Source organism: Culex quinquefasciatus, chromosome 1 (assembly GCF_015732765.1).
Source record: "Culex quinquefasciatus strain JHB chromosome 1, VPISU_Cqui_1.0_pri_paternal, whole genome shotgun sequence".
Taxonomy (NCBI): Eukaryota; Metazoa; Arthropoda; class Insecta; order Diptera; family Culicidae; genus Culex; species Culex quinquefasciatus.
The window spans coordinates 43,535,936-43,563,901 of record NC_051861.1 but is presented as its reverse complement, the minus strand read 5'-3'; the positions used below and the strand labels follow the sequence as shown (position 1 = coordinate 43,563,901).

At 35.2% G+C, this 27,966-nt stretch overlaps 1 protein-coding gene across 1 annotated transcript in view; it reads left to right on the top strand.

Annotated features, from left to right (window-relative positions):
* LOC6033716 (uncharacterized protein PB18E9.04c) overlaps positions 1-27,966 on the top strand; it is a 47,447-nt gene that overhangs the window by 1,793 nt on the left and 17,688 nt on the right. The window contains exons 2-3 of the mRNA XM_038248600.1: positions 6,307-7,013; positions 26,510-27,587. Of these exons, the coding sequence (XP_038104528.1) occupies positions 6,891-7,013; positions 26,510-27,587 (1,201 nt within the window). The 5' untranslated portion in view covers positions 6,307-6,890. The remainder of the gene's footprint in view (positions 1-6,306; positions 7,014-26,509; positions 27,588-27,966) is intronic.

Sequence of the window (27,966 nt, the reverse complement as noted above, 5' to 3'; positions counted from 1 at the left end):
TAAGCTGTCATCGAGACAAGGAGGTTCTCCGATAGTGGAAATATCACATTTGTACAATGAACCGCTACATATGTGATTTTTCCCTATCTTAATGTGGGTGTCAGGTTAGGATACAGGTTTTTAAAAAATCAGTTTTTGTAGAATTTAGGATTTTAACTATAAATATCAACTGTTTATACTTTGCATTTAGTTATTTAGGGACAAAATTAGTAATAGTGAATTTAGTAATTCTATCAGAATCGGTGATTTTCATTCAAGTTGCATAAAAACCATTCTGATTTGTCAAAATTTCCATAGAGTCTCGATCAATCAATAGTGAAATGATATCGGACTAAATTCGTTGATCTGTTGAACTAACGACTGTCGGATTATGATTGTATCGACCATTGTTGCGAATCGAGGATCTACTGGAATTCTGACGATCAAATGGTCGTCTCTTTTTCAATTCACGACTTGAAATGTTAATCTATTTTTTAAGAAGCCAGACAGGTTTTAAAAGAAACGTTCTAGATTTTTTGGCTATTAATTAAAATGTCGGGGATTTGAGATAAGAGTAGCTTTCGGATATGTTACTTAAAATCTCAATTTTATTCAATTCAAGTTAGGTAGTTATCCGCAAATGAATATTTGGACTTATATGAAAAATTGAACATTTTGGACTTATGAATAAGACACAACTGTGCATTTATTCTAGAGTCAGATCCATACAGCGTCAGTGTTTATTTGGTCGAAGTGTACTAATTCATTGGCAGATCTGGTTCTAGTTGTAATGTACGACAAGACTACTGACGGACGTGACAGGACGAGGGCCCAGTTTAGAGGTTTCGACATCAACGATGTGCGGCTGGATCACCCTCCCAAAAAAAAAAAAAAAAATCTTAAATTCTTAAATTCTTAAATTCTTAAATTCTTAAATTCTTAAGTTCTTGATTTCTTAAATTCTTAAATTCTTAAATTCTTAAATTCTTAAATTCTTAAATTCTTAAATTCTTAAATTCTTAAATTCTTAAATTCTTAAATTCTTAAATTCTTAAATTCTTAAATTCTTAAATTCTTAAATTCTTAAATTCTTAAATTCTTAAATTCTTAAATTCTTAAATTCTTAAATTCTTAAATTCTTTAATTCTTAAATTCTTAAATTCTTAAATTCTTAAATTCTTAAATTTTTAAATTTTTAAATTCTTAAATTCTTAAATTCTTAAATTTTTAAATTCTTAAATTCTTAAATTCTTAAATTCTTAAATTCTTAAATTCTTAAATTCTTAAATTCTTAAATTCTTAAATTCTTAAATTCTTAAATTCTTAAATTCTTAAATTCTTAAATTCTTAAATTCTTAAATTCTTAAATTCTTAAATTCTTAAATTCTTAAATTCTTAAATTCTTAAATTCTTAAATTCTTAAATTCTTAAATTCTTAAATTCTTAAATTCTTAAATTCTTAAATTCTTAAATTCTTGATTTCTTAAATTCTTAAATTCTTAAATTCTTAAATTCTTAAATTCTTAAATTCTTAAATTCTTAAATTCTTAAATTCTTAAATTCTTAAATTCTTAAATTCTTAAATTCTTAAATTCTTAAATTCTTAAATTCTTAAATTCTTAAATTCTTAAATTCTTAAATTCTTAAATTCTTAAATTCTTAAATTCTTAAATTCTTAAATTCTTAAATTCTTAAATTCTTAAATTCTTAAATTCTTAAATTCTTAAATTCTTAAATTCTTAAATTCTTAAATTTTTAAATTCTTAAATTCTTAAATTCCTAAATTTTTAAATTCTTAAATTCTTAAATTCTTAAATTCTTGAATTCTTAAATTCTTAAAATCTTAAATTCTTAAATTCATAAATTCCTAAATTCTTAAATTCTTAAATTCTTAAATTCTTAAATTCTTAAATTCTTAAATTCTTAAATTCTTAAATTCTTAAATTCTTAAATTCTTAAATTCTTAAATTCTTAAATTCTTAAATTTTTAAATTCTCAAATTCTTAAATTCTTAAATTCTTAAATTCTTAAATTCTTAAATTCTTAAATTCTTAAATTCTTAAATTCTTAAATTCTTAAATTCTTAAATTCTTAAATTCTTAAATTCTTGATTTCTTAAATTCTTAAATTCTTAAATTCTTAAATTCTTAAATTCTTAAATTCTTAAATTCTTAAATTCTTAAATTCTTAAATTCTTAAATTCTTAAATTCTTAAATTCTTAAATTCTTAAATTCTTAAATTCTTAAATTCTTAAATTCTTAAATTCTTAAATTCTTAAATTCTTAAATTCTTAAATTCTTAAATTCTTAAATTCTTAAATTCTTAAATTCTTAAATTCTTAAATTCTTAAATTCTTAAATTCTTAAATTCTTAAATTCTTAAATTCTTAAATTCTTAAATTCTTAAATTCTTAAATTCTTAAATTCTTAAATTCTTAAATTCTTAAATTCTTAAATTCTTAAATTCTTAAATTCTTAAATTCTTAAATTCTTAAATTCTTAAATTCTTAAATTCTTAAATTCTTAAATTCTTAAATTCTTAAATTCTTAAATTCTTAAATTCTTAAATTCTTAAATTCTTAAATTCTTAAAATCTTAAATTCTTAAATTCTTAAATTCTTAAATTCTTAAATTCTTAAATTCTTAAATTCTTAAATTCTTAAATTCTTAAATTCTTAAATTCTTAAATTCTTGAGTTCTTGAATTCTTAAGTTCTTGAATTCTTAAATTCTTAAATTGTTGCATTTTTAAATTTCTTTTTTTTTGTTAGGCCGTTGCAAATATTTTTTGAAGTTCATGTCCCTCGACTCTGACCAAAGCTGGGGGAGGGGGGAGGGAGCTGGGGGGGGGGGGGAATGAATTTACGATAAACATATTTAACATGTTTGGACTCGTTTAAATATATTTTGAACTTTTATGAAATTACAATGTACAGCACCGCAAAAAAAAATCTCGCCACAATAAAATTTTCGTCAGTATTTAGAAATTTTGGAAATCAATTATTGCAAAACAACTGGACAGTTGTATGATGCATTTTAAAACACTGTTTTCATTCAAATGTTGACACCGTGGCCTGTAATTTAAATTTTTAGCTTTTTTTATTTTTTTTTTTTGCCCCCCCTCGACTTTGATCAGAGTTGAGGGACATAAACTTCAAAAAATATATGCAACGGCCTTTTTTGAAAAAAAAAAAAATGTTCGCCTCCTGATTTCTTTGACCAATTTTGAAGGGGGAGGGTCACGGTCTTTTTAAAATTTCTGGACTTCACATTTTTTATTCTGGATTTTTTATTTTTTTGAATTTTTGAAAAATTAGAGTTTTTGAGTGTAAGAATTTCGGGTTTTTCGTAAACATGTGTTGTCCAATTTCTATACATCAGATTTTTAAAACTTTTGAAATTTTGACTTGTAATTTCTAAAATTTTGCAGGTTTTTAACTGTTTGTGCTATTGAATTTATAAATTCTTTAATCTTGACCTTAATATATTTTTTTTTCAATCCTGCATTTTGTTGAATTTTTAAAATAAAGATTTGGTTGGAATTTCCTTCATATTTTTTTTTGCGGTGCTGTACTTTGTTATTTCATAAAAGTTCAAAATATATTTAAACGAGTCCAAACATGTTAAATATGATTATCAATGCAGAAAAAGGCATTGATAATCATATTTAACACGTTTGATTGTTCTCAGTTGATTAGAGTTCTATTTCTATTAAAATTTTGATATTATTTGAAAAAATATTTTTTTGCTCCCTGATTTTTCGGACCAATTTTGAAGGGGGGGAATGTTAGCGACATAAACTTTGAAAAATATGCAACGGCCTTACTTGAAATTTCTGAAGTATTTGTTTTTCCATATCTTCAAATTTTTATTTTTGAATCATTTGTATTGTCGAATATCAGATTGTTATTGAATTTTTCAGTAAGAAAATAGATATTTGTATAATATTATTGTCAAGTTTATTGTCACTCTGGTTTATTTCATTTCGGTCCCGGATTTTCTATTATTCCAACGAATATAAAATTACTGCCATTTCAGAGGAAAATGTCTCAAGTCAACCCTTGATTTCTTATCAGAGTGCGGACATTTTTCTCTGAATCGGCTATATTAAAACCTTTGTAACTTTCAGTCGCATTCAAAAAGTAAAATTCAAATTCTTTGATTTTTTTTATTAAACATATTACAAACAAGCGCCGCGCGAAGAAACGTCAAACGCCACTTTCCGTTTCTGTTCCTTTTCAGCTGCGTACCGCTTAAGAAAAATCTTTTCTTGACCTTTTCCTTGACCGTTTCTTGGGCGATTTTTTTTATATGGAGTTTTGCGTTCCTTCCGATCTGCATATCAGCCTATAGCGTGGAGATGACTCCTACACTGAATGGAATGACTTAACGGCCTAACAACCGACGTTTTACTTCCCCTTCCGATGGAAGGATGGAGCAGATGGGAATCAAACCCATGAACATTCGCTTACAAAGCGGACAGCGTAACTATTCGGCTAATCCCGGAGTGTAAACATAGTATGATAACAATACCAATTGAGTTAGTTTTCAATATTTTTTTGTATTGTATAATTTTTGAACAATCAACTGCCGCTCTAATCTAGTCCGTCCCATATGTAAAAAGTGGATGCTGAGATAACGCCGTGAGAAGGCCAAAAAATGTTGCACCATTTTTTACATTTCCAATCAATATTTTTTTGCTCAATTTCTATACAATTATTTCAATAATAGTTCAACAAATATTTCTTACATGAATTTTTTTCATTAATCTTAAAATTTAGAGATAAATATATATATTTTCATACTAGAACTGACTTGCCTTTATTTTTCTATAAATAAAGGCAAGTCAGTCAATGATATCAAGGTAGGCATGAACATTTTCACCAGAAGTTAAACTGTCATTTCAAGGTTTGTTTGGGTAATTTTCAAGTGATTTTCTCAAATGTTATAAAATGAAGTTTTTTTATGTTTATTTCAGATTCATTCATTTATAGTTAAATTCATAACAATGAAAATGTAATCATAAACGAGACGAAAATACTACAGAGGCAACAGATATTTGAATGCGTGTCTCTACGTCTGGACCGTTGAAATTTAGTGAACCACAGTCTACGTTTACCGGAAGCAGAACCTCTTCCAGAACTAGGACCAGGGCAATTCATTCAAGATTTAATAGAACTTATTTTATGGAATATTACTCATAATGGTATGTAGTTTTTTGTTTACTTGTGGTTGTCCCTTGCATGAAAAAAAGCACCAATTGTTTAAAATATTACGCATCAAAATTTATAAATATTCTTGCAGATATGAACTGCTTATAATCTTTTTTTTCAAGTTCTGCGGGTTCATAGAAACATTGTCCTTGAAATTTAAATGTTTTCACGTTTATTCAATCGATTCATGATACATTTCTTTAGAAGGAACTGACTTGCCTTTATTTTGCATATGGGACAGCACGAAAGTGATTTTTATTTTGGAATTTTCAGAACAAACATCACTTTTTTATTAGATTGGCTCAAAGTACATGTAAAAACAATACTTTTGCTATGTTTATCTCAAAAATGAACAAAATACATATGGGACGGACTAGATTAGAGCGGCAGTCAAGCGATTATATAAAGTTTAAATCGATTATGCTCTAAAATCCTGCAGTGGAGGACATGTTTTATGACTTTTAAAAATCTATGCTAAAAATCATTTAATCGAATAAGCACTACTAGTCAAGTATATAATACCGTCGACTATTCGATTCCTGATTGATTTTTTAGTCCCTTCAAACAATTACCTTGGAATATTTCGTTCTATGTATATCCGATTCAGAGAAAACTGTAAGCAATCTGCTAAGAAATCAAGGGTTGGCTTGAGACATTTTTCTCTGTTATGGCAATATAATAACCTGATCCTTCCGTTCCTTCGATATCGATACGCAGAGAGTTCGCTGTAATTACATAAGTCAGAAAGTAAACCTGTGGCTCAACTCAACTGTTCAAAAGCAAAAAACACTAATCCAACTCAATTTGATGTCGAATAACTGCTCCCCGTAACAGTACTATACTTCACATCTGCCCTCCCTTGGACCGCAAAACCGCACACCGGGAAAATCCCAAAAACTCAATCGCGCTCACCTGACCGATTCGACCACCGACCGTCCCCTCCCGGGTCTCGTAACTGTTTCAAACAAAATTATGGCCTTTCAACCAATTGCATCGTCGCTCCACTTATGACGACGTTCAGCTTTGCGCGGTGTGCGGTGCGGTGTGATATATTGAATTAACCAATTTCTAAAATTCCATTTTTACTTATTTTTCTCTTTTTGTGTCTTCAACAGTTTTGACGCGCACCGATGACCGCATTGCAGAAACGCACCACCGGCCAAAATCTGCGCGCGATCATCTTTACGTGAGTTCGGCACGGGCTGTGAAGAAATATTAAATCGCACGAGAGAGGAAGTGTGGCCCACCGGAGTGTAAACACAGTCGTCCGTCGTCGTCGTCGTGTTTTGTGGAAGGAAACAGAAATATAGCGATAGCGAACAACCTCCCGCGGGAAGCAAACGGTGCGCGGATGTGAACGGCCAAAAGTGGAGCTCGATCACCACAGTCGACGGCAAAGCTTTGGGGTTGATAGTTTAGTTTCGTTTGGCTCAAATTAGGAAGATCAAGTGCATATCATCAGTTCACATCCGATTAAGCGGTGTCGTTAGGGTTAAAGTCGTACGATTGTGTTAAAAAGCCGGCGCAAATGAAGCGATATGTGTGGCGAAGTGATGCTAAGTGCCACCAGTTATCATCGTAGTCGATTGTCAGTGAAAAGAATCGTAGAGGAACAGCTGCTGCTGGTTGTTGAAACGGTGCCAATCCGTTGAATTCCGAACACTGTGTCGATTTGAAAGGGCGCGCACGACGACGCTGAATGATGGAGCCACGCGGCGGCACGAGCAGCAGCAGCAGTGCGGCACTGTTTCGAGAAATCCACAAAAACACCTGGCTCCGGCGGTTGAACGGCGACGGCAAGCGACCATCTGTGCTGGCAAAGGTGAGAGTTTGCTCTTTGTTGTGCGAGTGTGGAAGCAGAGTGGGAGGCAAAATCCCGAATAGTTTAGCATTACCTTCTTTGTAGATTTGAGTTCTTTGCAATGAAATCTTGACAGATCCCAAAGCAAAGATTGTTCAAAATGTGTAGGATAACGCAAAACTCAAACATCAAATTATTGGCATGAGGTAGATATTAAACCTACAGCGCTGTGACCGCTGCCAATGATACAAACACGCGCGGACCAATGATCTTAATATACCTAAGTAAGTGGTGAGAAATTGTGGCCTGATGTGTTTGGTCGCTCGCAACATCGTCCGTATACTCTAGTTAAACAAATGAGGAGGATTAAGAAATGCCTCCCACGGTTCTGTTGCGTCTGTTCGTCGTCGTGCCGATGTATTTATTAGCCGCGCGATGGATGAAACAACACAACCGCAGAAGCAATGCTCGGCAAAAGCAAATAGCTGATTGTAGATCGTGCCAGCTGCTTGCCGATGAAATTGTGTGTCAATAGTTAATTGGTATTAGCTTGTAATTGTTTGGGGTTTCTTTCTACCAAGTTTTTTTTAGAATTTTTTAGAACAAGCGGTTGTACGGGTGTTCTATGCATTTAATTTTTTAATTTTTTTTTGCAATAGCATTATCAATATACAGTAATTCCATTTGAAAAGAGCATAAACCGAAAAAAAGTTCTCCGATCGGGCTCAAAATTTTTCTGGGGGTTCCTTGGCAGAAATTATTATACCGGTGAAAACTTAAAATGGCGTTTTGATTTGACCGCCTGACCACCCTCGCACGGTTTAGGTCACCCTAAAACAGTGATACAAAAGATACGGGTCTAATTATTTCGGCCAAAAACCCCCAGAAAAAAATTGAACCCGATCGGAGAACTTTTTTTCGGTTTATGCTCTTTTCAAATGGAATTTCTGTATATAAATACAGTAATTCCCCACGAAAACAGCATGGAAAAAGTTGCGTCTCTTAATTACGAAAATTTTGGTACCCAAACATCTATAGGTCATCGCTGAAATTTTAAAGTTATCGCAGTTTTAGTGAAAAAAGTTGATTTTTTGCCAATTTCGTCATTCTCCGGTTTTTGCGCGCAGCGTGTCAAAAACACGGATTTTATTTTCAAAAAATCATATCTCGGAATCCTGTTAATGAACTCCTCCAATTTTGTAGTATGTTATGTAAAAATGTCCGGGGAATCCGATAAAAATATTTCCAGACATAGGCTCTTTGGTCCAGAGTAGTCAAAACGGCATTTTAAAGTTTCATAAGCCCTTTTCATATGTTAGACTACATTTTTGAAACTTCTTACTATTTTTCTTTGAAAGGTCAACTTATCACCTTTCATTTGCGTATAAGACAATTGAAATCGGTTAAAATGGCGAGGAGTTATGATTTTTCGAAAAAAGTGGTTTTTGCGAAAATCGACGGAAACGGCCATTTTTTTTTTTTTTGATAAGTGCGTTGACCACGGGGACGCGTTGTCTTGTTTTTGCATGCTCATTTTCATTTCTTTTGTGTCGCTGTTTGCGTGCTCGGGTGCGTGGTTATTATAATTAAATAATGGCATCATAAGTGCGCTGACCACGGGGACGCGCTGTCTTGTTTTTGCATGCTCATTTTCATCTCTTTTGTGTCGCTGTGATTCGTATGGGGTGAGTGATTGTGGTAATCGAATAATAACATCATAAGTGCGCTGGAAGTGGGGACGCGAAATCGTGATTATGCAGGTTAATTTTTTTTGTGTGCTTTTGTTTCGCTAGTCGTATGGGGTGAGTGATTCTGGTAATCGAATAATAGCATCATTGGTGCGCTGGAAGTGGGGACGCGAAATCGTGATTATGCAGGTTATTTTTTTTTGTGTGCTTTTGTGTCGCTGTTCGTTAGGGGTGAGTGATTGTGGTGATCGAATAATAGCATGACTTACTGAATTTGTTTATTTGTTTATTTGTTTATTTGAATCATCCGACAACTTGTGGTCTTAATGAGGTCAGAACTTTGACATGCAATTAAAGCTAATTAAAAGCGTTTTCAACTGAAATCGAGTGATAAATAGCTCAATAAGAAGTGAGCAAGCAAGTTTCTACCAAAAGTTTTGCAAAATTAGTTGTTTAAATAGTGAAAATCAGCCAATTGGATGGAGTTAGGAGCGAGAGCTTAACCTGCCAAAGATACGAGAATTTCCCCTACCTGTTCAATGTTAAAACATTTTTTACAAGCTTTTTTTCTTTCCAATGGCTTTTATTTTTACGTTTTATTATTTTTATACTATTATAATTTTCTGTTTATGCAAAATAATAATAAAAATTATGATTAAGACTTTTTTATCTCGTTAAAATGTATTTTTAAGACTTAATCATTAGCGTGGGGAATGAGGAAAAATAGAGCAATCGCTCTGCCATCCTTATCGAAATTCAAGGGAAGTTATTGAATACTATACTGAATTTTAAAAGTATTCATCAGGATGTTCAGAAAAAAACATATCCTTAACATATGAAAACTGTTTGTTGGGCTTTTTTAAGCTAACTTGGTTACTATTTAAAAATTAAATTGACATTTTACTTTATACTTTTTAGAACCAGGTCGTATCGCTTTTGATCCTTTGTCAAATTTTTAGAGAATCGGAGAGAGAACTCACTTTTATGTCCTCATGGTTTTGGAATTCAATTTCCGAATAAAAAGAAGGGCTTTTGATGTTAAAAACAAAACTATATTGACATGAATCCGAGATAATTAAAATATTTGTTTTTAGCATCAGTGAAAAAATGTTTTCAGAACAAATTCATGCTACAATATATGATAATAATATATACAACTAGAGTGAACCGGGACTACAGTCTCAATAAACACAGTCGTGTTTGGAGCATTTAATGGCATCAAATCTTAAACTTTTTAGGACTGCATCCGCTTTAAATAGAACCATCCGAAAAATAAAATAACGATCATGGTTGAATCTACTCAGTAGCACAGCACCTTTGATATTATGCAAAACAAGGTGCTTAAATCCCTTCCCTGATCTACTGTCATAATTCTTCTAATGTGTCCCGATTCTGGAAAAAGCACAGTACTTTTTTCTTTCAATTGTTTCAATTCAATTTATCAATCACACGATCTTAACAGTCTGGACCCGGAGCCTAATTTTTCTGTTACATTCTTATTGGAATTCCATTTAAACTGTAACGGGAACTGCAGGCACCGGGTCCTGACTATTAACTTAACATTACACATTACTTTCCAGTAGAGCAAGAATCCACTTGTAACCAAGAAGATCGAAGAGGTTCAACGCGCGCAGTTGAACATTCCAGTTCTAAAACAAGCCATCACCAGTCTGCGCAAAACAGCCTGATGCCTAAAAGTGCGCCAAATATAGAGCAATATCTGTCGTGCTCTCGCGCTCTCTCATTTATTCATGCTCTCAACGTGCTGTCAACGCGCTGGCTTGTTTACCTTTTGCATGCAGCTCCCTGGAGAGCTGAGCGAGCTAAGTCGGCTGGGGGTGGCATTTCGCTCTCTCCCAAAAATGCTGTCAGTTCACGCTCTCAGATTGAACCTGATTTACCAACACATCGATACTGCCGCTGCGTATGAATAGGAAGCTCTTTACATGTGTTGATTTTTTTCTGTATGGAGATTTTTTCCCCAACGTTCAAAGGGTCGGTGTTGAACGCGACGAGCATTTGCGCGTGGCCCGCTAGGCTGGCTCGCTTTGGTATTGGTGGGTTGTAAAGAGAGGTAACGAGTAAAGGGTGGCGGGCCAAAGCTTTTTCGGTGCATGCAGCGCTGCTGAACATAGGGCGTTGATTTTATTAACGTATATTCAAACAAAAATTGTAATTGTATGTTGCTGGTTTAAAAAGCACCACGGCACATAAATAAAAAAAATATCCACTTGAAATCGGCTACCTGTTCAATGAACAGGTTGAACAGGTGGACGAGTCGCCTCTGACAAGTATATAGCGAAAAACTGTGTGCTTGATGAGTCTGCAACTTCAACTATCGAACTAACATTCCTCCCTTTCGTTGAACTGCAGGCTTCTTGGGAGGGCGCCGGTATTGACTAATAAAGTAGGGATCTTCAGAGGTTAAACCAGCGGTGCTCAAAGTTTTTGAATGGCGGGCCAAATTTGAAGCTCACATGAGCTTGCGGGCCATATGAGGAAAATGTGTGTGTTTTTTTAAATTTCAATCTATTAAACTGAAAAAAATATTAGAAAACAAAAAAAAAATAACAGTTTTTTTTTCAATTGGTTAAATTTATTAAAATCAGAAAATCAAAAAAAATACAACATAAATATTATTCATCTGCTTTCAATTGCATTTTAAAATAAATATTCCTCTAATTTTAATAAAATTTCAATAAATATTTGATGAAAATTTGTAAATAAATAACTGTGTTTAATCTCATTTGAGCGTGGTACGATAGATAGTTACGATAAGATAGATTTTTATCACAATATTTGTTTCATATAATCGGGTTTTCCATACTTTGATCCCGATTATACAAATAATTTTATATTAAAAAAATCTAAAGAGGTTTAAAAAATAGGCATAAACATAACTTTAATATCTTGGAATTATAAAATCACTTCAAGATGCGTCAAAGGGCCATTTTACATGATCATTCAAAATGGGTCCGCGGGCCACAAAAAATGACCTCGCGGGCCACGTTTGGCCCGCGGGCCATACTTTGGTCATCCCTGGGTTAAACAGTGAACGGATGGTTGGCTCCCACTGATCATTTTTGATTCATTGTTTAACTTCAGCTGATCTGTCAATAACGGAGTAGCAGCTCATTGGCAGTCAACCATGCTCATGCTCATGCTCATGCTCAAATCGACGAAAATGGCCATTTTTCAGACCACCGTAACACGGCGTAGGTCACCCTAATAGCCAAACAAAAAAATACGGGTCTAATTATTTCGGCCAGGGAACTCCCAGAAAAATGTTGAGCCCGATCCGAGGAATTTTGTTTTTTTTCATGCTTTTTTCGTGGGGAATTGCTGAATATATATTTTTATTCAACAGATATCTTCAACGTAGATTTCAAACCATCGGTGTTTAAATTAATCTAGAATTGTCATCCTCTATTTGCAAGTTGCCGAGCTCCTGTGGTCTATTGGTTACAGGTTTCGTTTGATAAACGGAAGGTCGTGGTTTGAAACCCACATGGCTTGGCACCACCTTTCCTCGTACTTTTCACATGTTTCGAGGACCGGCAGTGCTCTGTATATTTGCATCTGCGGAGTGCGCTGGGCCCAACCGCAAAATGTGCTTGGAGGGACAAAAAAAAACTGCTTAAAAAGAGTCCCGGGCTTTTGGGATTTCACTGGGAACACATCCTAAGAGCATCTCCACCGGTGCGCACATAAATGAGTGACTATTTTGTTCACCCACAGCGCTACTATTTTAGTTTAGTCACCCTTCCCACACCGGTCGTTGATAAAACGGGTTGGTAAAATAGTCACTGCCAACCCCACCGGGGGTGAGTATTAGCTTATTTTGACGTTTCGAAATAAAATTTGTTTTAATTTATTGGCATGACCAATTTGCCAAAATCTTCAAAGCCAAAAGTAATTATTTCCAAAAAAAAAACTGGATTGATAGTAACCTGGATTGGTCCGGGTTCCTCGGGGAATGTTCCGTTGGAGGGACATTGGCAGCACCGTATGAATATGGGCAATATTGGTGTCAAACTTCACGATTCTCAAAATCACATATGAAAATTACGAAAACTGACATTTTAAACGTACTGGCCGGAACCCGGATGGTTCCGGGTTTCCCGGGGGATGTTCCGTTTGAGGGACATTGGCGACTCCTATGAATATGGGCAATATTGGTGTTAAATTTCACGATTTGCAATATTACATATAAAATTATTAAAATTGACATTTCTAGTGGACCCGGATGGTTTAGGGTTCCCCGAGGGATGTTCCGTTGGAAAGACATTGGGCGCACCGTATCAATATGGCCAATATTGGTGTCAAACTTCACAATTTTCAAAATCACATGTGAAAATTACGAATACTGACATTTTAAACGGACTGGCCGGAACCCGGATGGTTCCGGGTTCCCCGGAAGATGTTCCGTTGGAGGGACATTGGCGGCTACGATGAATATGGGCAATATTGGTGTTAAATTTCACGATTTTCAAAATCACATATGAAAATCACGAAAATGGACATTGTGAGTGGACTGGCCACAATCCGAATTGGTCCGAGTTCCCCCGGGGATGTTCCGTTGAGCGGACATTGGCGGCACCGTATGAATATGGGCAATATTGGTGTCAGAATTCACGATTTTCAATATCACATATAAAAATTACGAAAATGAAAATTTTAAACGGACTGGCCACAACCCGAATCGGGGACATTGGCGGCTCCGTATAATATGGGGCTATATTGGTGTCAAACTTCACGATTTTCAAAATCACATGTGAAAATTACTAAAATGGACATTTTCAACGAACTGGCCTCAACCCGGATGGTTCTGGGTTCCCCGAGGAATGTTCCGTTGGAAGTTTATTGGCCGCACCGTATGAATATGGGTAATATTGCTGTCAAACTTTACAATTTTTAATATCACATGTGAAAATTACGAAAATGAACTCTTTGAGTGAACTGGCCACAACCCAGGTAGTTCCGAGTTCCCCGGGGGAAGTTATATATAATGGTGTCAAACTTCACGGTTTTCAAAATCACCTATCGAAATTACGAAAATGAACATATAAAGTTTATTCGTTGTTTCGTTGAAGGGACCTTATCGGAACAAATAAATAAATAACAAATATTGAAGTTGAAAAGATCCACAATCCAAAATTTAAATTATTTCAAAAAATAAATTCCTTCAATGTCCCTTCAACGGAACATCGTCAGGGGAATCCGGAACCATCCGGGTTGTGGCCAGTCTGTTTAAAATGTAAATTTACAGAATTTTCATATGTGATATTGAAAATCGTGAATTTTGATACCAATATTGCCCATATTCATCGGTGTCGCCAATGTCCTTCCAACGGAACGTCCCCCAGGGAATCCGGAACCATCCGGGTTGTGGCCAGTTCGTTGAAAATGTCCATTTTCGTAATTTTTACATGTGATTTTGAAAATCGTGAAATTCGACACAAATATTTCCCATATTTATACGATGCCGCCAATGTCCGCTCAACGAAACATCACCGGGGGAACCCAGACCAATTCGGATTGTGGCCAGTCCACTCAAAATGTAAATTTTCGTAATTTTCACATGTGATTTTGAAAATTGTGAAGTTTGACACCAATATTGCTCATATTCATACGGTGCCGCCAATGTCCGCTCAACGGAACATCCCCGCGAGAATCCGGACCAATTCGGATCGTGGCCAGTCCACTAGAACATTTCATTTTCGTAATTTTCATATGTGATTTTGAAAATCGTGAAATTTAACACCAATATTGCCCATATTCATCGGTGCCGCCAATGTCCCTCCAACGGAACATCCCCCAGGGAAACCGGAACCATCCGGGTTGTGGCCAGTTCGTTGAAAATGTCAATTTTCGTAATTTTCACATGTGATTTTGAAAATCGTGAAGTTTGACACCAATATTGCCCATATTCATACGGTGCCGCCAATGTCCGCTCAACGGAACATCCCCGGGGGAACCCGGACCAATTTGGATTGTGGCCAGTTCGTTAAATATGTCCTTTTCCGTAATTTTCACATGTGATTTTGAAAATCGTGAAGTTTGACACCAATATTGCCCATATTCATACAATACCGCCAAGGTCCGCTCAACGGAACATCCCCGGGGGAACTCGGACCAATTCGGATTGTGGCCAGTCCACTCACAATGTCCATTTTCGTGATTTCCATATGTGATTTTGAAAATCGTGAAATTTAACACCAATATTGCCCATATTCATCGGTGCCGCCAATGTCCCTCCAACGGAACATCCCCCAGGGAAACCGGAACCATCCGGGTTGTGGCCAGTTCGTTGAAAATGTCAATTTTCGTAATTTTCACATGTGATTTTGAAAATCGTGAAGTTTGACACCAATATTGCCTATATTCATACGGTGCCGCCAATGTCCGCTCAACGGAACATCCCCGGGGGAACCCGGACCAATTCGGATTGTGGCCAGTCCACTCACAATGTCCATTTTCGTGATTTCCATATGTGATTTTGAAAATCGTGAAATTGAACACCAATATTGCCCATATTCATAGGTACCGCCAATATCCTTTCAACGGAACATACCCCGGGGAACCTGGGCCAATCCGGGTTGTGGCCAGTACAATGAAAATGTCCATCATTAATGTCCAGTTCCATGGAACCATAAAAAGTCAATTAAAAAAAAACAAAAATCTTGATTCTTCTTTCACTTCAAGCAGATGTCAAATATTTGTGCGCGCTACTAGCGGGCGACTAAATTTGGTCACCCGCTGTTCACCCAGGGTCGAGCTGCTATTTTATGAGCGCGTTTATGAGCGACCGGTGTGGGGAAGAGTGATGGTGGAGCGCTTCCAAATCCTTACTGCGCGCGCCCGGTGGAGATGGTCTAAGTAGCGTAATAAAAAAGTGCACTTCAGTTCTAGCGACACATATGGAAAGTACAACAGCACAGAGGAAAGGAAAAATGTTACGGCGTGTGGACAGATCAACACACTTGCTCAACAATAGCGCGTGTGCTTTGTTCCCCAAATGCCCAAGAACAGCAAATTGGCAGCCTCTGCAGATCTAAAAATAGATCAGCAGGTCGACAATAGATCAAATAAATGGTCATGGCAATCAAACAAAAAAAAAAAAAAAAAAAATTGCAAGTTATTTTTCAAACTGAGCTATACTGCCGCTCTAATCGAGTACGTCCCATATGTAAAAACAGCAAGCCGAGAAAAACGCAAGTCAAATTTGTCCCGCCAATAAGGTTATGTGTTGAAATTTCACGAAAAAGTGAATTTTGTACGGTTTTATGGAACAAAGTAGGTACTAAAGTTTAATGATTTTTCTGATAGTTCACATGATTTCGAACCAAACTGCATCATTACCTCAAAACTGACGAAATTACATACGGGACGGACTTGCTTTGAACGGCAGTATAAAACTTATCTATAATTTGAATAGACGCTCGTTAATTGTAAAGAAATCACACTTTAAGCACAAAAAATAGAAAAAAATATATCTAACTATAAATTTCTGCAGAAAAGAAAGATCGTATAGAGTAGACATCCCAAGAGGTAATAAACCCAGTGGGCAAGGAGGCTAAGGGGAACCAAGTGTACAAATTAGTTCGGAATTCGGACCAAGAAGCAGAGATGCAACATGGCCTATAATGAGCTGTTGTCCGCGCGGTTCGTCTCGGTTCCCCGGTTCCGAAAGTTTGAAATCTTTTGTTGTGCGAACGGTCGCGCGAGTACCGTAATACGCTGGGGCTGCTGCCGTGGTGCACATGGGGTTAGTTCATGGTGCTATGCATAAATCATGTTTAGCCGGCATTGTTGGTCGTATTTATCTGCTTTTGTCGAGATTTTTTTTTACCTTGGTTTTTACACGGCGAATCAAATGAGAGTGTGCCTGGCTGTATCTGCGAGTGGTGTGAAAAAGACAATTACACTTTAATAGCAGAAGCAAGCTTAGGGCCTTAGGGTGATCAGATTTTCGAACAGTTTTCTATAATAATCTGGGACCTGCGTGCAATTGAATGAAAATTCAACAACAGTGTGATAATAACTAGACAAAAAAAAGATCACCCTAAAAAGCTTTAAGACGAAGTAAAAACAAAATTCCAACGACCGGTTCAATACAAAGTGTGTGACCTAGACAATTTGCTATACTTCTTGCTGAATGAAAGTTTCTTGTGGGTATAAGATAAATCAAGCTGCAACATTTTTCTACGAAGCAGTTCGATGTTACGTACGTGTTAAAAGAAATAAAAGCTATTTTCAACAGTTTGTGTTTTGTGAACTATATTCACTTTTAAGTTTCTGCGAAGGGTGCACACAGCAACCAAGGAAGTTGTTATCTTCTTATTCCATAAGCGTCAATCTTACGGACCCAATCCTGTAAAAAAACGTTACTTAATCCACCTTTAGGTGGTTGGTGCCTTCCTCGCATTCATAAAGTGATTACACTACACAGCCTCAAACAAGTGTATAAATCATAACTTTTGATGGGGTTGTCAGATCTTCAATCTTTTAAAAGCGTTGGAAAGGTCTTTCAAATATCTTTCTAACAATATATAGCATGACGGGTTTCCTTATAAAAACTACCCTTTTTACAATCTTCCGAAGTTTAGCTAAAATCATTTTTTTAAGTATAAATTTGGAAGTACTTTTCTAAACTTAATAATATTAACTAGGGTCTTGTGGTTGGGTCTACGAGGTCGAATAAAGAAATTCATTTTTCGAGTGATTTTATAGCCTTTCCTCATTGAGGTGAGGAAGGCAAAAATATTGTAAAAAGACAAACTTTGATGTAAATTATTTTGAACACAGTAGTATGGGGGACGAATCAAATATAGGGTTGTTACGGACGGCGCGGATGGCGCGGATCTGGTGCGGATTTTCTGGCTAATTTTGCTCAGGCGCGGATTTCGCGCGGATAGCAATTTTGATAAACAAAATAATTGAGAACGATAGAATTTCTTTCAAATTACAAAGGAAAATATTATTAGGAATTAAATAAATTCAATCTTTTTCGTTAAGTGCAAAAACATCAATTTCTAAGAAGTTGTTAATGAAGAAAATTTTCTTCTAAAAATTATTGATTGTTTTTTTTCCTAATACGAAACTTTGAAATAATCTTCAAGGAGCGATTTTGGCCGGAATGGTTTTAATCGATCCGTCTTAACGTCCCCTAAATTGCTATTTAAATTCATGCAGTTTTATCATGTATTTAAAAAGTTATGTTAAAAAAACTGTTTCATATTAAATTAAAATTATGGTAAAAAGGGTGGTTTTTTCATGAAACCCTCACATGTTATATATTTTTAGAAAGCATATGGGAAGACCTTTCTTGTGGATTAAGAATTTTCAAGATCTGACTTACCTATCTAAAATTACAAGCAGTTTAAAAAATGGTCTGAATTTACATAACCTCAACTGTTCGGGTCTGATCGCTACGAAAAAAGCCTTGTAGAGGGATGCCATTTTCCTGAAAGGCGGTGTCTGTATAATCTTGACAAAAAGTCTGTAGGAAGTCTATTTTTTTTACTCGTCACTTATTTTTATTAGGACCTCTTAGGTGCTGCGATCACGTGGGAGATCCATAAACCATGTGGACACTTTAGGGGACTGTAATCACTCTATAAATGAGAGGAAGGCACCAACCACCTAAAGGTGGATTAAGTAACGTTTTTTAATGCATTGAGATTTGTTATATAAATTTTACATAACATTACAACTCATTATTTTTAAAACATCTGCTTAACAATTCAAATAAATAGCAATTTAATTAAAATCTAAATAAAAAAATTTAAAAAAAATACAGAACTTTCAAAATTTGAGGCTATGAAACTTTGTAGATTTTCTATGTTTTTTTCAATATAAAAATTTAAATTTTTAAATTTTTGGTTTATTGAAAAAATTAAAAATTGTGTTGCCACTCTGATTCAGGTAGAATTGATTCTACTCCCAATTATCACAACATGCCGAAATCCACTTAGAAATCTGCTAAAATCTCCGTCTAAAAGCGAAATGTAATGTTAAAATTTAAAAAAAAATAAGAAATCTGGAATTCAACAATTTGAAATTTCAGAATTTACATATTCAAATTGTCCAAACATACAGACTCAAAAAACGTAAAAAAGTAAGAATTATTAAATTGAAAAATAACGAAAATAGTAGAATTGATTATTTTGTTAATTTTAATTTTTTAAAGAAAGTTCGTTAGTTATCAAATTATAAAATTATTAAATTTTTAAATTATTTGATTATCAAATTATTAAATTATTAGATTATTAAATTATTAAATTTTAATAATTATTAAATTATTAAATTATTAAATTCTTAAATTATTAAATTATTAAATTATTAATTTATTAAATTATTAAATTATTAAATTATTATATTATTAAATTATTAAATTATTAAATTATTAAATTATTAAATTATTAAATTATTAAATTATTAAATTATTAAATTATTAAATTATTAAATTATTAAATTATTAAATTATTAAATTATTAAATTATTAAATTATTAAATTATTAAATTATTAAATTATTAAATTATTAAATTATTAAATTATTCAATTATTCAATTAATAAATAATTAAATAATTAAATTATCAAATTATTAAATTATTTAATTATTTAATTATTATATTATTTTTTTGCCATTTTCTTAGTTCGGATCATTTTCGGAGTCATATTTTAGATTAGAGAAATTTAGAGAAGAAAATAATAGAAATTTCGTGTTTCGATTTTCCAGAGTAAAGTTTTGGCGAGCATTATCAAGTACTAAATCCCTAGATTTTATAATTTGGTGATTTATTTTATGGTTTTAACTTTTTTTTAAATCTTCGAATTTAATTTTTTTTTCTGAATTTGTTTTTTAAGCAACGATATTTAAAGTGTTGCAAAAAAATGCTAATATTGTTTCAGGGATATGAATCCACAACTGATCAACGGTACTGATCCAAATGCCTTTCATAAAAAATACACATCTTCAATGATATTCTTGATGGTTTACCATCAATTTAAAAAATAAAAGATTTATTTTCAGTATTTTGTTTGAACCATATTTTATTAGAAGTGTCTCATTAGTATAAAAATGTTGAGTAATTCAGTTATACATAAGTGATGGTTCCAATTTCAAAGCTAATGTCCTGCTTTTAGCTGATAGCTTGCCCTTGGTGTCAATCATGTCAAGCTTTTCAGTTTTAAATTTCTACAATCCGGAGCGCATTGCTAAATTGCAACCCACTAAATCTTACACCACGCGCGACCACCTTTTAGGCATGGTTCGTTTGACGACTGCTCGGCTTAACCTCCGCCAGGCGGCCCATGCAGGCAAGACACACCAGGCTCTATCAATCCATCAGAAGGTTTCGAAAAAGTCGCTTTCATTTTCTACGTCGGTGAAGTACGGCGGTCGGAGCCGTTTGGGTTGGTATTTCTCCTGACCTTCAGAGTCTCCACCACCCGACACCGTTGTGAGTATGCTCTGCTCTGGCTGGACGAGTTTTCTGGGCATGGTTACCTATCCCGGCTGTTCAATGTAGGAAAGACCCTATACTGCTGCACTGCCGACCGTTGTGTCGTCGGTAGACAGCTGCTCTATACCTCTAAGCAACGCAATGGGCTGGCTGAACTACACGCGGCGTCATGCTGCACTTGCAGGTGTACCGTATGCGGAGGTAACTTTCACATTTTTGCATGTTACAAGGATATCAAGTAGGGGAACTATGCCCTTTCTCAGCCTATTTCTATTATCGGCCTATCAGCACTTTGATCATGAATTACAGCTTTCATAATGTGTTTTTGACTGTTCCAAAGTAATAAATAGCTCAATTAAAAGTGAGCAAGCAACTCCCTATAGTTGATACATCTGAAAATGTTGATTTAATAGTGGAAAACGGCAAAAGTGATGATAATTGGTCGAACGGCTTAGAGTGATTGAAATGAGTATATTTCCCCTAGTTTCTAAACTACATGTCCAGGGAGACTACCCAAATTTGATAGAACCAAACAAGTGACTCCAGTATCCGTGGGGCTGTGTAGTTCAAGTGAGTTAGTACACAGAGACTGTTGTGGTGTCAGTGGAGAGAACTGGTTATGGGTATATCGGTCGACTGATTCTCAATCGGCTCACAGCAGCGCAGCAAATTTATCATGTTATTCGGCTGTGTGAATTTATGGCGAATTTGTCCAAGGTCTCCGCCGTCTTTATGTCAACAAGACCAAGTCACCAAACCGGCTGGCTGGCTCACCTTAATGCTATGCACGCATACACCGAGTCCGTCGTCTGCCATTGTTGTATAGCTTGTGGCTTGTGGTCGTCCCTGCTTAATGGTCGTTTTACGGTCCAAAGCTCTCCTAGACCTATGGGGAGCGTGTGAGTAGATCTAGCATGGAAATGCCACGCGTGCCGAGCTAGGCACGTTCCAAAATTTGCCTGTGTGCTTTGCACACGTGAGATGCACATTTGCCAATTTGTAGTTGTAAATGCAGAGCAAAACAAAAGGTTGAGTGTGTATCTATTTTGAATTAATAAATTATTTCGTACTCTCTGCACTAGTGTAGCAACAAACGATAAGTTTGAAATTTTTCAGAGAATGAAAGATCTAAATGAAATGAAGAAGTTCACGCTCCATACAAAAAAAATGTTTTGTATGGAAATTGTCCACAAAGGGGAGAGGACCATGGACCAAGGACGACCCTAGGGATCGTTCATAAAACAAGTTACTTTAAAGGTATTGGGGTCCTTTTCTAATCTAATCTAACCCTATTGCAGCAAGTCTTTCGAGGGTACCCTAGAAAATGCCTTAGGTTGATTAACGCCTAGCATTTTCTTGTCATTATTAACATTTGCAGTGCCCCATTGCATTAGACTGCATTGAAACATCACAAGCGTTAAAGCAGCCAGGCCAACTGCGTAAAGTTAACCGCAAAGATGATTCGTTGAAGTGAATTGAGTTTGAGCACGAATGTTCAAACAACAACACAGTTCTGAATCTATAGGAGAGGAAGAAATGTGGGGATTCGTTGGAAGCCACCATGCTAAGAAGTTTTGGTGTTCCGGGACCCTCGGGGATGGGACATTGCGACGTACCTAGGGGTTGGCGCGGTTGATCGAAGATTGTACAAAATTTCCATGTCAGCTATAACATCCACATTAAATATTTGAAACAGAAAGAACGCCGAATTATAAAGTAGAATTACAAATAACAAGATAAATTTGGTTTAAGATGTAAAAAAAATGTTATGGGGCGCCAAAGTCAATTGTATGAATATTTCTACTGAAGTGTTTTGAAAATTCATAATTTATTTTTTCATCAAAGAAGGGGCGCTCAAGTGGCAGAAAGTTGAAGGAGTTCCAGAAGAGCTTCTCAAAATAAATACACGTTAAAGTTTGGATCTTTGTATAACAAAGTTTAAGTCATACCTTCCAGACTAAAAAAATGTCCAACTATATGTTATTTTCACGTTAATTTAGCTCTGAATCACAATCAGCCAAATTGTGAAAAATATGGTCATATTTTGAGCTTCTTTGAAAGGAATTTATTTTAACATTAAAACATATACCTTTCTTTTGATTTTTTTAAAACTCTCGAGTTAAAAAAATTGCCTTTGAAATATTTTCAGCTCGATTTCCCTTTTATAATCAACTTCGTGCATTAGAATTTGAATACTCTTTTTCAAAATAGTAGAGTTTTGAACTTGGAAAACTGCTGAAAATTTTCACCAATAAGACCAACCTTATTTGTTCAAGAAAAAAAAATGTTTTTCAGAGCACATCACTTTTTCAATTTAGCTTAACCGGTGTTGTTTACTCTTTAGGGTACGTTATCCATTAGTGGACCCCTTTCCTATAGTGGACCCTCTGAAGGGTTTTTGATGAAAAATTCAATAAAATCACAATTTCAAGCGTGTTGTTGTCTACAAATCTTTTATTTGGCATGTTCAGCATCATTTAAAACAATGTTGACTGACATTGAATTGTCCTTTTTACCAAATTAAGTGTTTTGAGTTCGACATCTGAAATCAGCCATGGCCACTAGCATTTTCACAACAAAACTGCATTTATATTTTATGATTGAATTAACCATCCAATCATTTGTTGACTGATTATTTAATTTCAACAAGTCGAAATAATGTAAGTTTAAGGATCTTAACTAAAATATAGCGAAGAACTGCCATTTTCGAGCAAAAATTAGGGGGGTTCAATATAGGACAACTAAAATCCAAACTTTTCCAAAAGTGGACCACTGTTAATTTAACTTTCAAAAATGAAGAAAACTGTGTATCCAAGCAAAAGTTTCTCTGAAACATACAATAAATGCTTGTTTTTATCAACCTAAACGCATATTTTTTCAATTATGAGTATAAATCTAGCTGTTTTCATGTTAAAAGTACCAAAAAAGCTGAAGCCGTAAGAATTTATAATTAATCAAAACTATAGTTAATTGTACTTAACTGAAGCATTATAATTGCAGTTTGAAATGATATTTTATAATAATAAATCAATAAAAAAAACATTTTTTTTAAATAAACATGCGTGGTTTTATCAGCAACTGTAAACAAATCTAATGTTTAGTTTCGGTCAACCATTTATGTAATTAATATGGAAAAATTTGCATCAAGATTACTTTTTTTTATTATTTTTATGATTGCAGTGATTTTTGAAACGTTATCTCTGATCTTTTTCGGAAATAAATGTGTTTAAATATCTGTAAGGTTTTTGTTGTTGTTTAAAGCCAAATTTGTTAACAAAACATATTTGTTTATGATGAAAAGTGAGCAAAATCCATCTTTTATTCAGTATATCTATCATTAGACCTACACCATGCATCAAAACATCAAATATCGGTTAAATTTGGTATAAAAATAACAGTTTGCCTATAGTGGACCCGGGTCCACAATCGGATTATGGACCCGGGTCCACTATAGGAAGGGGGGTCCATAACAGGCAAATTTATTTTTTTTTTTTTCAAATGACTATTTTTCTGCTCAAAAACAAGTAACTGATGAAACAAATAGTCAACATTGTTCAAAAGACTTCAGATTTAATTGTTTTGTACAAAAAATTATGAAAAAGTGCTAAAAATATTGAAAATTTGTGAAAAATGTGCTTCGGCTCTACTAGGGGGTCCACTAATGGTTAAAATACCCTAAATCGTCTAAAAGGCTTTGGTAATTAAAAACAATTTATTTATTTTTTCAGATAAAAACAAAAAAAAATTATCAAGGTTTGAAAACATGTATATAGTTTATCGCAAAAAATATTTTACTGGAAAATAGAATTTAATTTTACGAATTAAAAATAAACAAATAAATACTGATGAAAATAAAAATCAATGCATAACATAATAAAAAAATTAACTGTTAAATATATTTTCAAATATCGTATGGGCAAATCACCTAAAACGATTAAAAATTTCTTATCTTTAACAAAAAAAAAGTCAATACTTAGAAATTTTGGAAACTTATGATTGCAAAACAACTGGACAGGTGTATAATGCATTTTAAAACACTTTTTTCATTCAAATGTTAAAACTGTGGCCTGTAATTTAAATTTTTTAACTTTTTTATTTTTGTGGTCAGAGTCGAGGGACATAAACTTCAAAAAATATTTGCAAAGGCCTAAATTGATTTTGACGAAATTTGTTCTGCCGCTGCTTGTTTAAAAATAATATTTTGATGCTGTTTTGAACTAAGCTTGCTGGGATTTCTATCTAGATAGAACAAGAGAGCACACGGGCATCGAATTATTATTATATTTCAAATTTGAAGAAGTATTTTTTTCTGTTTTCGTTGAAATTAACGAAAATCAATCCAAAGCCAAATCAGCAAATTATTTTACGAATCCAGGAAAGTTCTTTGCTTATACAATCAAATTATGCAGGCTTAAAAATATAAAATCAACTAACAAGTTATAGCATAATTTATAATGATTGAACTTTTAATTCTGTGCATTAATCTGAATTGGGTCCTAAAATGAAGCTCAGCTTGCTGATATTATTGTTAACAGCGATAAAGCTTATTTTTCTGAGTACAATGACCCTTTGTACGACCACAAAGAGTTTAAAATGGATTTTTAAATCAATTTTGAAAAAATAACCTCGCGGTCCTTCTTGACAGAAAAACTCCTACTTGACAGCTCGTTCCAAGGGGAGCATAGTTGATCCACCGAAAAAATGTTGTCTTGTCATTTTTTTTTTGCATTAAAATGAAAAAAGTGATCAAAAATGGTTTTTAATCGTGTTTTTAACCGTTGTACATTAAAATTTACATAGGGCTTTAGTACCCAATTTAATTTAAAGAAAAACAAAAACCTGCTATCATTATCGATTTTATGAAATCTGAGAAAATATTCTGCCAACTTAACTCCTATACTAAATTTTCAATTCAACCTATCCCATAGCATTTGAAAAATAAAACAAAAAATAAAAATGATAAATAGCTCTTACGGCCTTTCATTCAACGCGTTTAAATGGGACGAAAGGCCGTAAGAGCAATGTCGTACCGCCCCTTTCAAATGTTGCTCCAATTACAATTACAAGGTCTCCAATTACAATTATAAAATCATAACTCACATTGAAGCAATCATTGAAAATTAATATAATTTTATCAAAATGCTTGTAAATCTGGAAGGGGCGTCAAATTGATGCTTCGCCAAGGGCGCCGTGTACCTAAGGTACGGCTCTGGCTCATTGTAACCACTATTTGTCGTGATTATAGCGCCACAACTCGCTCATAAAGGTACTGGGGTCCTTTTCGAACCCAAACATTGAAAAAATCGCCAAAAATCCTGTTTTTGACCAAATCCGGTTCTTTTGGTCTCCAGAGTACGTTAGCGACGGACATCTTTCAATTTCAAGGAGATTTCTAGAATTCTGCAGACCGGAAGGGGCCAAAGAACACTTATCTGACCATAAATTGCCATTCAAATTCAGAATGGATTAGAGCACAAAGGTATGACTGTAGATTGCATATCTTTTAGATTCATGAATTTCATGATATGTTGAATGATAGGTTAGGCTTCTTGCCTATTATTTTTTTGGGTTTTAGCTGATTCCCGGTGGCCACAGTTTCCAAATCCGGTTTTCTAAGTCGGTTTCCGAAAGGGGACATCCTAAGCTCTCATTTGAGAACAAGACAACCGGACTTTCGTCGACTTTTTGAATTTTTGGTTCGAAAAAGTAGCGCGATCACGACGATATATATGTATGTAATTTTTGCTAGGTCATAATATCTGTAACTCATTTTTGTAACATCCTAATGTGTATATATCCATCACCGAGGTTGTGTCACTATTGAATTTTAAGATACCACTGCCCAAAAACTTTCTCCCGATTCCATAAAGCGATCATTTTTTTCGTAATTCAATTTAAAGTGTTTACTCCATTGCAATGCTCCATCTCATTACGTATACACGGCGTTTTCGGGCAAAAAAAACGCGCGCAATCGATTATATCGGGACCGGCATATTCACAGCATTTTTGCCTTATACCCCCGCGTTATTATAATTATCGCTCGTTTCATGATCTCTTCTGCTGTGCTCGATAAAGGAAAACAACAAAAAAGAAAGAGAGAAAAAACACGGACTGAAATCGAGTCAAACGCAAGAGAATTTCAATCATAATAGTAATTACGAAAACGCACGTGGTGGTTCGTAGAGAGGAGTTGCCTGCAAGTGAAAACATGTGCAGCACTTTTGTCGAACAAGTTTAAAATAGTTTTTTGATGTTGTGATGTTTTGGATACACGCAACATCGTTGCTTTTGTTACTTTCGTTATTTACATAACATACTAGAACAGATACTAATTATTCCATTATCTCGCTCTCTTTCAGAAGGCGGACCGTTACTGGGTCGTGTTCTGCGTCCACGATGACTGCGAGGCGTTTCTCGAGGGTTATCTGGACCCGCGGCAGGCTCCGTCGCACAGTCCGGAGTGGTCCCTGTCGCTGCAGACCGTCCAGCATGTCTCGCACGCCCTGGTGTCCGTCGAGCAGGAGTTCGAATTTGTGATAACGCTGAGCACCGAGGTGGCCCGCTTCAACGCCAACACGTGGGAGTGCATGCAGGAGTGGGTGGAATCCCTTCGATCGAAACTCCGGGAAATGAAATTGCTCTCTCCGAAGGAGAATCTCTACTCCAAGTTACCGGAGATAAAACCGCCGTTGGCACCCACGAGAGATCCGACCTCTCCCCTGCCGGCCACACCACCCGTTCCAGCGGCCATCGTGCCCGGAATAGAACGGGTACAACCGCTATCAAATGTGGCCTCCTCCCAGCATCACACACCTCCCGCAACAGCTATGGTCACAACGGCAACAACAGCTGTGTCAACGACGGCAACAACAAGTGCGTCTAATGCAACACCGTTGACCTCGACCACCACCAACTCCAGCGGCCCCCAGGTGGCCATGTCGAACACCTCCACTCAGAACTTAATGAACCTGCTTACCAACCCGCTGCAAGCTGTCAGCAGCATAAACAATCAGCACATCAGTAGTCAGTATCTCTTCGACGCCATATCACTCGCATCGGATCTGTCCGACTCGGGCAGTTTGGACGATTACTCAAATGACCTCATCAAACGGTTCATATCGAGCAGTAGTCCGCTGTCATCACCGCCACCAACGTCCGCCAACGGGGGTCCTTCCGGAAGTGGCTCGAATCTGCCCAAACCTCAGAAGTTAACGACCAAGGAGAACGGCTTCAACCACTCCAATGGGGCAGTTTCGTCAGCGACATCTTCGTTGGCCACGACCTTTGTTACCAACGTGTTGGCCGACCCGGGGACAACGTCCCTGAAGCGTTCCACCAGTGACAAAAAAGTGTTGGTCGATGTCAGAGCGGATAGCAGCAGCGGTAGTAGCAATAGCAGCAGCAACAGCAGCAGTAGCAGTGGGAGTGACGAAGATGGTGAGTTTTCAATTCCAACGACGATTTAATTAAGTTCAATTAAGATCAAGAATTTTATAAATATTAAACGAGAGAAACCGAGTCTACGTTGAGCGGGGAGAAATTTTTATGCCGTGTTTTTATTGGCGAAGAATGGCAAACATGGATGATTCATGCGGAATGAAGGTTAACAATTCTTGTGAAACTGATATTTAAACAATCCGGAAGTTTTGCCGAAATTATAACTGTGAGACGCTCAAGGTTTATGACTCAATTATTGATTTTTTGTTGAGAAAGTTATCCAAATTCTGCATGTCTGAGTTATCAGGAAAAAAATTAGTCATCCACCTAGGTTTTTCTGCATTCCTGCTGGTCAATGATGTCTGTTTGCTTGTGTGTC